Source organism: Indicator indicator, chromosome 3 (genome assembly GCF_027791375.1).
Source record: "Indicator indicator isolate 239-I01 chromosome 3, UM_Iind_1.1, whole genome shotgun sequence".
Classification (NCBI taxonomy): Eukaryota; Metazoa; Chordata; class Aves; order Piciformes; family Indicatoridae; genus Indicator; species Indicator indicator.
Window position 1 is genome coordinate 10962062 of NC_072012.1, and position 12708 is coordinate 10974769.

General features: G+C 49.9%; 2 protein-coding genes across 4 annotated transcripts in view; one reads left to right on the forward strand and one right to left on the reverse strand.

Moving 5' to 3' along the window:
* Positions 1 to 345: 345 nt before the first annotated feature.
* Positions 346 to 6856, forward strand: MEST (mesoderm specific transcript). 2 transcript variants are annotated; one of them, XM_054399498.1, is made up of 11 exons: positions 346 to 499; positions 828 to 907; positions 1295 to 1372; positions 1659 to 1795; positions 2711 to 2769; positions 3032 to 3072; positions 3409 to 3479; positions 4669 to 4770; positions 5503 to 5579; positions 6134 to 6197; positions 6739 to 6856. In XM_054399498.1, the coding sequence occupies exons 1-11, from the start codon at positions 346 to 348 to the stop codon at positions 6854 to 6856; spliced, it is 981 nt and encodes a 326-aa protein (XP_054255473.1). The 2 variants fall into 2 exon arrangements, with proteins under 2 accessions (XP_054255473.1, XP_054255474.1); XM_054399499.1 differs by lacking the exon at positions 4669 to 4770.
* A 1515-nt stretch (positions 6857 to 8371) lies between these two features.
* COPG2 (COPI coat complex subunit gamma 2) overlaps positions 8372 to 12708 on the reverse strand; it is a 31874-nt gene continuing 27537 nt past the window's right edge. For both annotated transcript variants that reach the window (XM_054399892.1, XM_054399893.1), the window contains exons 23-24: positions 11196 to 11294; positions 8372 to 8830 (exon numbers count right to left, since the gene is read on the reverse strand). In XM_054399892.1, coding sequence (XP_054255867.1) covers positions 8700 to 8830; positions 11196 to 11294 — 230 coding nt within the window. In that variant the 3' untranslated portion in view covers positions 8372 to 8699. The remainder of the gene's footprint in view (positions 8831 to 11195; positions 11295 to 12708) is intronic.

Genomic DNA, 12708 nt, shown 5'->3' on the forward strand with positions numbered 1-12708 from the left:
ACCCTGCGTCCTTCCTCACACACCCAATGGAGTCCATGTCCCCCCCCATATCCCACATCAGCCCCTCAATGGAGCCTCCGTGTCCACCCCCATGTCCCCCAATTACGGGGAAGGGGGGGTTTATTAGGGCCCATGTTCCACCCCATGTCCCTCCTCAGGCCCCCTAACCTGTACTGCAGAGACCACTGCCACGGACTTGCTACCCCAGGAACTCTATGGTGACTTGGGGGGTTTGAGGGCATGATGGTTATGTGGACATGGGAGATTCGGGGAATGGTGGGTTGGAGGGACATTGGGGTTATGGGGCAAATCCCTGTAGACAAGCACCTTGCTCTCTCCAGCAGAATGAAGGAGTGGTGGGTGCAGGTGGGGCTGCTGACTGTGCCCCTCCTCGCTGTCTACCTGCACATCCCACCCCCCAGCCTCTCCCCAGCTCTCCTCTCCTGGAGGTCCTCTGGAGCCTACTTCACCTATAAGGACCAGAACATCTTCTACAGAGGTGACTAAACCGTGGGGACAGTTGAACAGGCCTGGGGGCTCTGGTTCCCTTGGTGGCCCCAGGGACATCCTCAAGGCCAGGCAGAATGATGGCAAATCCCTTCTGAAACTTAATGGCTTTAGGTGGTCATGGTGGCTCACCTGGCGGGGTTCCTGAAGCCATGTTGGCATTTGGAAGCTGTGGTGTCAGTCAAACCCATGCTTGGTTTTGGAGGAGGTACTGGTGGTTGAGTTCTCAACAGGGTGAATGGCAACTATTGTCTTACAGAGGAGGAAATTTGGGGGGAAGAAATTGACCCTGAGATGTCCCATTCCTGTTCTCTCTGCAGACTCAACTGGTGCTGTTGGCAGCTCTGACATCGTTGTCCTCCTGCATGGCTTCCCAACTTCCAGCTATGACTGGTACAAGGTGAGCAGCAAATCCACATTTTTTCTCTCCCATGATGAGCAGATGGACATAGGTGGTGGGTTAGCAATGCTCTGGAGGAGTTTCTGCCAGGGGGTACTGCCATGATCCAGGACATCAGCCCTGTTCCTCTCCACACACCTTGATGGGATCTAAGCTCTCTTCACTCTTTCCCTTGAAGTGGGAGAAGACCCACAACTATTTCTTGGCATGTTTTTGGGGTTGGTCTTACTGGTTATTGGCAAACATCAACCTCCTGAAGTTCTCTTGGAGCTGGAAGGTGCTGTCTGGAGGAGGAGAGTGGAGCGGGGCAGGGCCACCCATGGCTTCACATCATCACAGATTTTTCCTCTCTCTGCTCCCATGAGACCTTCTTTCTCCTCTTTCCAGATCTGGGAAGGACTGACCCAGAGGTTCCAGCGGGTGATCGCTCTAGATTTTGTAGGATTTGGCTTCAGTGACAAGCCTGTAAGTAACCTGGGACGAAGATAGGAAAGGTGCACGGTGGAGATGGGCTCTGTCACCATGTTCCCTTCACTTGGGTTTGATGTGACTCCAAACACATATTGACACATTTGGGCCATGGGCAGTGTTCCCATGAGCTCATGGATGTAGCTGCTGGCCCAGGACTGTGCTGTCTGAGGTCACAAACTGTGGGTCTCAATCCCATATTCCTCCATTTGGGTGATTATCCTGGAGTTTGTGGGCTTGTGGTGGGTCAGGCTCTCACTGGAGCTCCTTTCCTGCTTTTCAGAGGCCCCACCACTACTCCATCTTCGAGCAAGCCAGCATCATGGAGGGGCTGGTGCGTCACCTTGGCCTCCATCACCAGAGGATTAATCTCCTGTCCCATGATTATGGGGACACGGTCGCCCAGGAGCTGCTGTACAGGTCACTGCAGTCACTGATCTTCTGGCTGCTCTTTGTTGTCCCCATCAAGATGACTGCCAGCAGATAAGTGGGAGGACATAGCACAGAATCCCCTTTCCCTGTACCTAAAGCTGTAATGAAGGCTGGGAGGTCTCACAGCACATCCGTGGTGGGCAGAGCTGAAGCTCCTATCCATCAGTCCCTAGATGGTAGGATGCTTAACTTCTCTCCTCAGCTTCTTACCATACCATGGACAACAGGGGAGCAGAGATTATGTGACACTCTTAATTTGACCTGCTGGTTGGTCACTTCTTGGAGCCTGGAGAAGCTCTAGTTGCGTTTCAGAGAATCCCAGAATCCCAGCATGCTAGGGGTTGAAAGGAACCTCAGGGGATCTTCCAGTCCAACACCCCTGCAGGGTCACACATAGCAGGCTGCCCAGGATCATGATGTTTAGGTGGATTTGGAATCTCTCCAGAGAAGAGACTCCACAACATCTCTGGGCAGCCTGCTCGAGGGTCCACGACCCTCACACCAAAGAAATTTCCCCTGATGGAACCTGCTGGGTTCCAGTTTGTTCCTGTTGTCCCTTGTCTTGTCACTGGGCACCACTGACAAGAGTCTGGCCACATCCTCTTGCCCCCCACCCTTTAGCTCTTGCTGACCATTAAGCAGATCCCCTCTCAGACTGCTCTTTTCCAGGCTCACCAGCCCCAGGTCTCTCAGCCTTTCTTCCTTGCAGAGATGCTCCAGGCCCCTCTGCATCTTTGTAGCCTTTGCAGGACTCTCTGCAGTAGTTCCTTGGCTCACAGAACTGGACACAGTACTTGAGCTGTGTCCTCACCAGGGCAGAGTAGAGGGGGAGGAGAACCTCCTTTGACCTGCTGGCCACATGGTGAACTTGTTGTTCCATCTTCTTCTCTTCTGCTCCCCCAGGTATGAGCACAATAAAACTGGAAGCATCTTGATTAACAGCTTATGTTTATCCAATGGAGGTAAGGTTTGCCTGGTGTCATGGGATGAGGTGGGATGGGAGGGCTGGAGATCCACAGGACCTGAACTCCAAGCAGCCTGCAGTTAAAGTGCTGTAATCAACCAGCAACATCAGTCCTAGGGATGTGTTTGTGGTGCCCTTTGTGTCACCATGAAGAAGGGGTGAGGTCCCTTCCAACCCAACCCATCCTCTGACTCTGTGACTGGGAGATGTGGAGTAAAGCACTTGTGGAGTTCCAACTCTGTTCTTTGACATCCTTGCAGGGATCTTCCCCGAAACGCACTACCCACGGCTGATCCAGAAGGTGAGCTGCTATCCCTTCTTCCCATACCACCCTCAAGCCTAAGTCTTGCTGACTCCATGAGTTTGGGTTTCAACCTGGCTCCGACCCCTGCTGCTTTTCCTGCTTTGCTAACGGCACCTGAGCTGCTCAGGGGCGTCTTTAGAGGTGGTGGAGAGGAGCAAGGGACGTGAACATGTGGTTTGTCATGTCCAGTTGTCCCAGCTAACCACCTCCTGAAGCCCTCATGCACATCTTCGGGGCTGGGGCTGAGATGGGAAACTGCTGTAGGAGAAGCCAGGATTTACTCATCTCTATGATGCCAAGTGGTGCTCTCTCCTTTTATTTCTTCTGCCCAAGATCCTCAAGGATGGAGGTTTGCTGTCCCTCATCATCACACGCCTGATGAACTTCTTTTTCTTCTCTAGAGGGTGAGTTGGGTCTTTGTGCTGTTGGGCATAGTCTGTACAGGGAATGTGAATCAAGGCAGGGACACAGCCAGCAGAGGACAAGAGGAAATAGCCTCAAGTTGCACCAGTGGAGGTTTAGGTTGGACGTGAGGAACAATTTCTTCCCCTTGCAGGTTGTCAAGGCCTGGGACAGACTGCCCAGGGCAGTGGTGGAGTCATCATTCCTGGAAGGATTGAAAAGCTGTGTAGATGTGGTGCTGAGGGCCATGGTTTGGTGGTGATATGGCAGTACTGGGTTAGGGGTTGGACTCCATGATCTTAAAGGTCTTTACAACCAACTCCATTCTGTGATTCTATGAATTAGTGAGCAGATCTCTGGCACTGTTCCAGGTGACATTTGCCCCTAGATTTGAATGACCTTGATCTTCTGGGCTACTCCTTGTCCAGGTTCAGTGCTTCAGCTTAATCATAAACCACAGGGCTTTTGGCTGCAGGCCACAAGTACTGGAACTGTGTCACAAAACCACCAAAACCCCCAACTATGCTCTGCATGCAATGCACAATGTGCTGGTGAAGGGTCTAGAGAACAGGTCTTGTGAGGAGCAGCTAAGGAACTGGGATTGTTTAGTTTGGAGAAGAGGAGGCTGAGGGGAGACCTTCTGGCTCTCTACAACTCCCTGAAAGGAGGCTGCAGTGAGGTGGGGGTTAGTCTCCTCTGCCATGAAACACGATAGGACCAGAGGAAACAGCCTCAAGCTACACCAGGGGAGGTTTAAGTTGGACATGAGGAATAATTTCATGGAAAGGGTTGTCAAGGCTTGGAACAGGCTGCCCAGGGCAGTGGTGGAGTCACCATCCCTGGAGGTGTTCAAGAAATGTGTGGACATGGCACTTTGGGACATGGTTTAATGACCACAGTGGTGGTAGGTTGATGGTTAGACTGGATGATCTTAGAGGTCTTTTCCAGCCAAAACAACTCCATGATGCTATATATTTTTATCAGATGTTCCAAGGTCTCCTTATCTCCAAAAAGCCCTTTAACTGGCCATCAGGTCCAACACTGGGTTCTTTTGAGGGACAACTTGCCATGCTGCTCTCGCCACCACATATTTGCCAGTGGAAACTGGAGTGGTTTCTGCCCTCAGCTGTGTTCTGGCGTTGTTCACCACTATGGCTTCTGCTCTGCTGCTCTGAACTTTTTCTTTTCCAGGCTTGGGGCTGTCTTTGGGCCCTACACACAGCCTTCATCAGCAGAGTACTGGGACATGTGGACAGCAGTACGCACCAATGATGGCAATCTTGTTGTTGACAGGTAAGTCAACGTTGCTGCATGAGCTTCATTTTACCCTGGTGGAACCTCTGTTTGCAGGCAGAGCCACACCATGGCTTGGAGGTTACCAGAGGTCAGCCAAGTCCATGGATATTGGATCCCCAGAACTTCCATCTGTTCCAATGCCTGGCCACTCTCCAATTTTTTCCTAATATCCAACCTAAACCTCCCCTGGCACAATTTCTGACCATTGCCTCTTATTCTATTCCTTGATACTAGAGAGAAGAGACCAACACCCACCTCAGTGCAACCTCCTTTCAGGGTCTCCTCTTCTCCAGACTAAATCACCCCAGCTCTCTCAGCTGCTCCTCACCAGACTTGGTCTCCAGACCCTTCACCAGCTTTGTTACCCTTCTCTGGATGGACTCCAGTACCTCCATGTCCTTTTTGCAGTGAGGGGCCCAAAACTGAACCTAGTACTTGAGGCACGGCCTCACCAGTACCGACCAGCCATCCAGCCAGTTCTTTGCCCACTGAAGCCTCCACCTTGTCCAAGCCATGACCTGGCAGGTTTTTTTTGCTGGCTGCCTGCAGCCTTCTGTGACTTCACCACAACACCTAGCATAAGAGTTACGATGTTTTATCCCCTTTTACAACCCAGTAGCATTGGTCTGGGAGCAGAGGACCCAAACTTGCTTCCATTTGAGAGCATTCTCCAGGATGTGCAGCACTTGCAGGCACCATCTGCTGTGTAACAACAAGGTTTCTCCTCAGCCTTTTGCAGTACATCAACCAGAGAAAGAAGCACAGAGAGCGTTGGGTTGGGGCCTTGATGTCTACCTCTGTTCCACGTGAGTAGGAATCTCTTCTTTGATTAACTTGTTGGGATACTGGGAATTACCTCCCTATGCTGAGAACATGGTGCTGGCTCCTTCTACTTACTGCTGGAGTCTCTTGTTACTCTGATGATGACAGCATGGATCAAATCTGGTTTGAGTAGGGGGCAGCAAATGTCCCTGCTCCAGTTGAAGGCTTGGATACAAGCAGAATGCTGGGAGCTCCTTGAGGTAGGCGTTTGTTCCACTGAAGAGAGGTAATTTTCCTTTAGAGGCTGGTTCACAGCTTCCAGTTTCTCCAGCTGCTGCCTGAAGGAAGCCAAGGTGCTTTTCAAGCTCAAGAGAAGTTGCAGCTACTCCAGGAAACGTTTGATGCTTGCAGGAGGAGGGTTGGAGGCTGAACTTGACCCCAGGACAGAGAAGCAAGAGTCCATTTGGTAGCTCAGTGTGCTCCACTGGAAGCTTCTCAAGCCCTGTGTTGGAGGGAAACAAGTCTTCAACAGGTCTCCTTGGCTTAGTTGTGGAGTATGCCTGGGTATAAAAGCTCTGCCTGTGCTTCTTTCTTGCAGTGCACCTAATCTATGGGCCCCTGGACCCTGTGAATCCACATCCAGAGTTTCTTCAACTTTACAAGTAAGACCACAGCCACCATGAAATAGGAATAAGCACCTGGGGGTTCATTTTGAGGGAGATGTTCAAACCTTTTCTTCCATGGAGGTAGCTTTTGTGTAACCTGCACAATCAGGTGTAAATGTGGTGCTGAGGGACATGGTTTAGTGGTGACCTGGCTGCGCTGAGTTAATGGTTGGACTTGATGATCTTAAAGGTCTCTTCCAACCTAAACGATTCTATGATTGAGTTGGAGCCTTCTGCAGTTTGGAAATTGCTTCCCCAGTTTAGGCACTGAAGTCCCAATTCTTGGACAAATCAGTTGTGTGGTTTAAATCCACATCAGACAGGGGTCATGTGTATTGACTGAGGTAGTCTTCTTCAATCTGTCACTCGGGAGAGTGGTCAGCTGTAAATGCTCCAGACTTCTTTTGTTCCAAAACCCGCATTATGAACAGAATCCCAGCTGTGCAAGAGGGTAGTGTCCACCTCACTGATGGCATCTGGCTGGCTGTGGGTTGAGCTGCAGTTCCTGTGCTTAATCCTTGCTGCATTCTCCCAACAGGAAGGTGCTTCCCACTTCAACAGTGACTGTGCTGGATGACCACATCAGCCACTATCCACAGCTGGAAGATCCAACAGGCTTCCTGAATGCCTATCTGAACTTCATCAACTCCTTCTGAGGGGCTGCAGCTTGGTTCTCACTCTCTGTTTATGAGTTAGGCTTTGAGGGCAGGATGAAATCTTGATTTTATCTCCAGATCCAACACTGTGCACTAACACCATCTTTGGCTGCCAAAACTGCTGCATTTATGCAATTAAATCCTTTGAGCACTGGGAAAAAAAACCCCACAGAATGCCAGGCTGGAAGGGACCCTAAGGGTCATCTGGTCCAACCTTTCTAGGTGATAGAGCATGTATGGAGGCATGGACAAAACTGTCAGCTTAAGGAGAGTTAGAGGATGCTGACAGCTCTTCCAGCTCTGTGCTCACCTCACTTCTTGGCCACCTTATCTCTAAAGATAGAGATAGGAGGGTTCAAAGGAAAACAGGGCCACCTAAGGGGAGGCAGACCACATATATCAGCCCAAGAGTCCTTACTTGCCTTCACGGCTGCATGCCACAGGTAGACTAAAGACCAGCAGCAGCCAAAAGAGGTTATCTGCACCAACAGGATGGATGTTGGTCTGATTTTTGAGGTGCTGTGCAAGGCACTTCAAACCCTTACCCTTCTGATCAGTGCTTGGCCAGCTTGGCAGGGCTGAAGAATGTGAAACTTGAGTTTGCCTGCACTGAAGTACAGCAAGAGAGGTGGATCTGCAATCCCTCAAAGTAGAGGCAGCGATGGTCTGCACCCATTGAACCACTGTAATTACATCTTCATTAATCTCTTTTTAATGGGCAGTTACCCAAAAAGCAAGCTCAAAACCTCATGGTTTGTTTGTTTTTTTTTTTTTTTCCCTACATCCCTTTTTTCCTCAACAAGTAGAGCTGCACCCCTGGGACTATCTCAGGAGCTTCACCAAAGCCTCCTCGTAATTCTACCAGGGCAGGTTAAAGGGAGCTGAAAATGCAATCCTGGCACTAACAAAAGCCAAAAGGATTCATCTTAACAGCCACAGGGATCTGGGACGGGTGTTTAAATTAGAATTATAATAGTATTCCTTTTTCAATTAGCATGAAAATAGTTGTTAATTCTTTCCTCACCTTGACTTGGTAGTGCAGAAGCCAGCAGTTCATCAGCAGAGAGATGCAGAGCTTCCCTCAGGAAGTCACCACAAGGTCCCTCTTTTCCCCCTTTCTTACCAGTTTTTGCTACAGCGTGCTTCATATATTTGAGCCCAGGAAAAAAAGCTGCTGTTTGGTACTTAAATAGCAAAAAAAACAACCAAACAAAAATGTTTATTATTTCTGAGCCACAAGGCTCAGAGAACTGAATCTACCATGAGTGGCAAAATGTTTACTCTGTCTCTGTGCATTGATTTTTGGTGTGGAACAGAGGAGACAATCATCAAGCTGCTGGAAATTTGCAGGGTGCCAAAACTTTGCTGGTTTGCTGTGGGTTTTTTTAACTGCTTTTAATCTGAAATTTAAGAGCATCCCTGTTAAAAAAGGGCATTTGCTGAATAAAACAGCTATTTTTTTTGTGTGCTGAGACACAGAAGAAATTTCTATTTTATTAAATGAATTCCACCACTTGAACCAGTGTTTATTTTTTCTGTTAATAAAAATCAGTTTGGACAAAAATCTGCTTTCATTTTTCTTTACATTTTTGATCTTCCCTGCTTTACTGCAAGGAGCCAGCAATGCAATAAGTTAAGATGGGAATGTGTTAAGTGACAATGAGGGAAGGGGACAAGGGGGAAGGCTCAGAACCAGCCAGCCACTACTGGAACATCATACAAAATATTTCCCAAATTCAGGAATAAAAACGACATGCAGGAGGACAGACAGGCTCTTTGATACCCACTAAATACCCGACAGGTGCTTCCAGAGGTTTCCACCACAATCAAGGTGCTGTGACACTCAGCCTAGAGAAGCCAAGATGACATCTACAGCTGTTTCTTCTTTGCTTCTCACTGTCACCTGCATGGTCACACCATCTCCAAGTGCAAGTCTGGACCTCAGCAGCACATCGCAGCCACCTCTGTATACACCTGGGGACAAAGCAAGGTTGGAGAGGTTGAGGAAAGCTCAGGGATCTATAGTCCTACCCCAGCAGTCAACAACCCGCTGACTGCAAGACAGATGTAGTTGCAGAGAGGGGGGAAATGACACCACCAGCTGCCCCCCACCCCCAAAAATCCTAGAATCACAGAATGGTTTGGGCTGGAAGGGACCTCTGGAGATCATCCAGTCCAACCCCCCTGCCAAAGCAGGATCATCTAAGGCAGGTCACACAGGAATGTGTACAGGTGGGTTTTGGAGGTCTCTGGAGAAGGAGGCTCCCACAACCTCTCTGGGGAAGGTCTTAAAGCCAAGGTTGAGGATAACAGATACTGTTCTGATTAAACACAATCAGCAGGCTGCTGCAGCCCTAGGCTGACTTGAGTGGGCAGAAACCAGAAAGTGATAGCTGAAGCTTGTTGCCAGTCTTGAAGGCACAGGCCATTAGCTCAGTGCCCCTGCTGTTCACGAGGAATAGTCCTCCTACACTTCAACTAGAGGGCTTGGAAGAGGCCATTCAGATTGCAGGGTGAGCCATCTCCAGTCCCAATTCAACATCATCACTACGCAGATAGACCCAGAGTTAACAAAAATACTAAAATCAATTGAACTCTGACAAAGTCCCAGAAGGTGGGGGAGGGAAAGAACCTCTGCAGATCATTTAGCCCAACACCCATGCAAAAGCAGGGTCACTCACAGCAGGTTGCATAGCATCACAATGGCCAGGTGAGTTTGGAATCTCTCCAGAGGAGGAGACTCCACAACCTCTCTGGGCAGCCTACTCCAAGGCTCCACCACCCTGACAGCAAAAATGTTTCTCCTCCTGGGTTCCAGTTTGTGCTCACTGCCCCTTGTCCTGTCAGTGGCCACCACTGACAAGAGCTTGGCCACACCCTCCTGCCCCCAGCCTTTTAGCTCTTGCTGAGCACTGAGCAGATCCCCTCTCAGGCTGCTCTTCTCCAGGCTCAACAGCCCCAGGTTTCTCAGACTTTCCTCCTCACAGAGATGCTCCAGGCTCCTCAGCATATTCCCAGCCTCCTCTGGACTCTCTCCAGTAGTTTCCTGTCTCTCTTGAAGTGGGGAGTCCATAACTGGACCCAGGACTACAGCTGTGGCCTCACTAGTTCAGAGTGGAGTGGGAGGAGACCCTCCCTTGACCTGCTGGCCACACATATTTATGCACTGCAGGAGACCACTGGCCTTCTTGTCCACAAGGGCACATTGCTGGCTTATGGTGAGCTTATCTTCACCAGCACTTCCACGTTCTTCTCCACAGAGCTGCATCCCAGCAGGCCAACCCCTCACCTGTACTGGTCCTCCCCAAAGGCAGGACCCTACACTCACCCTGGTTGAACTTCACTGAACTTTCTGTTACGTTCTCTGCAGTGCTGCTTTAGTAACTTCACACAAACTTGTGATGACTATTTCACTTCCAGGGATTGCACAAAATGCTGGACCAGTGTCACCAAACAAGAAGCTAAAAGTACTGCAGGGCAATTCAGGAGATGTCTTTAGTGCCAGGATCTTGAAACCAATATGGTCCAAGGAACCTCTTTTTCTGAGATAATGTCAGGCAAGGAATTTAGTGGTGTGTGGAGGTTCTTCATTCAGAGGATTTACTACTGCGCCTAGAGGTAAAACTATTTCCATTCCAATGAGACACAGCCTAGTCCGAGGACAGCTACAATAGCAGACTCCATGTTACCACCAACTTGCTGGTTCACTTCAGCTTTCTACAGAGAAAAAGCTCTTGAGGTAAGAGCAGAATCTCCCAACCCATTTCCCTTCCTTTAGTAAAAACCTGTGAGACATGGAAGCATGGAGTTGTTCAGAAGGGTGCCATGGGAACATGGAACTGGTCAGTAGGGTGCCGTGGGAACATGGAACTGGTCAGTAGGGTGCCATGAGAACATGGAGCTCAGCAGGGTGCCATGGGAACATGGAGCTCAGCAGGGTGCCATGGGAACATGGAACTGGTCAGTAGGGTGCCATGGGAACATGGAGCTCAGCAGGGTGCCATGAGAACATGGAGTTGGTCAGCAGGGTGCCATGGGAACATGGAGCTCAGCATGGTGCCATGGGAACATGGAGTTGGTCAGCAGGGTGCCATGGGAACATGGAGTTGGTCAGCAGGGTGCCATGGGAACATGGAGCTGGTCAGTAGGCTGGCATGGGAACATGGAGCTGGTCAGTAGGCTGGCATGGGAACATGGAGCTGGTCAGTAGGGTGCCATGGGAACATGGAGTTGGTCAGTAGGGTGCCATGGAAGCATAAAGCTCAACAGGATGAGATGGAAGCATGGAGATCAGTAAGGTGGGATGGAAGCATGGAGATCAGTAGGGGGAATAACTTACCAGCTAAGTAGAGGGTGTGAGAATTTTTGTTCTCAGGCACTTTATCTGATCTCTCACAGGGCTGCATGCCCAAGAACCTGACGATCTTATTGACAGCTTCTGCATTCAGAGATTGAAGAAAAACCAAATTACCTCCAGGCTGCAGACAAATTTTGTCAGAATTTGTTTGCAACACATCTACTTTCATAGAATCTCCTGGTTGGAAAAGACACAAAGATCATTGAGCCCAACCACAACCTAACATCTCCCTGTACACAATTGATAGACTACGTCCTTTAGTTCCTCATCCAAAAGTCTTTTCAACACTTCCAGGGATGGTAACTACATCATTTCCCTGGGAAGTGCCACATCCCTTCTGCTGTCTGAACAGCCAAGAATGCAGCCCTTCCCTCCACCAGCCCCAAGCAGAAGAGCACTGCCAAGCTTCCGCTCACTGAACTCTGTAACACAAAATCTTTTTGCTGAGACATTACATCAACACTGCAAGGTACCAAACTCCTCTCCTACCACATCAAAGATTTCCCCAGCATGGCAGATTTCAAGAATCACAGAATGGCTTAGATTGGAAGAGACCTTAGAGATCACCTACTCCAACCCTCTGCCATCGTCAGGGACACCTCTCAACTAGACTTGGTTGCTGAAGGACTTACCCAACCTGGCCTTGAACACCTCCAGGGACAGGGCATGCACACTCTCCCTGGGCAGCCTATTCCAGAGTCTCACCACTCTTGTGCTGAAGAACTTGTTCCTAAGATCCACGCTAAACCTGCTCTCCCCCAGCTTAAAACCATTCCCCCTTGTCCTGTTGCTAGACACCCTTATGAAAAGGCCCTCTCCAGCCTTCCTGTAGGTTCCCTTCAGCTACTGGAAGGCAGCTATGAGGTCTCCCTGGAGTCCTCTCCAGCCCAGCTGCCTTAGCCTATCCTCACAGCAGAAGTGCTCCAACCCTTGGATCATCTTTGTGTCCCTCCTCTGGACTTCATCCAACAGCTGTGTCCTTCTTATGATGGGGACACCAGAACTGGACATGGTATTGGAGGTGGGGTCTCACAAGAGCAGAGTGAAGGGGCAGAATCATCTCTCCTGACCTGCTGGCCACACTCCTCCTGATGCAGCCCAGGGCACAGTTGCCTTCTGGGCTGCATGAAGGCGCTGCTGGCTCATCAATCAGTACACCCAAGTCTCCTTCTTCAGAGCTACTCTCAACTCAGTCTGTAACCCAGCCTGTATTTGTCCCTGGGACTGGCCTGACCCAGATGCAGGACCTTGCACTTCGACTTGTTGAAGCTCACGAAGTTTGCACTGGCCCACTTCTCAAGCCTGGCCAGATCCTTCTGGATGGCATCCCTTCTCTCAAGTGAGTCCACCACACAGCTTGGTGTTGTGGGAAAACTTGCTGAGAGTGCACTTGATGCCACTGTCCATGTTGCTGACAAAGATGTTGTGCTGGTTTGGGGCCAGACAGATCGTCTCTTGCCCTGAAAGGGACAAAAGAATGAGACTCACACAAACG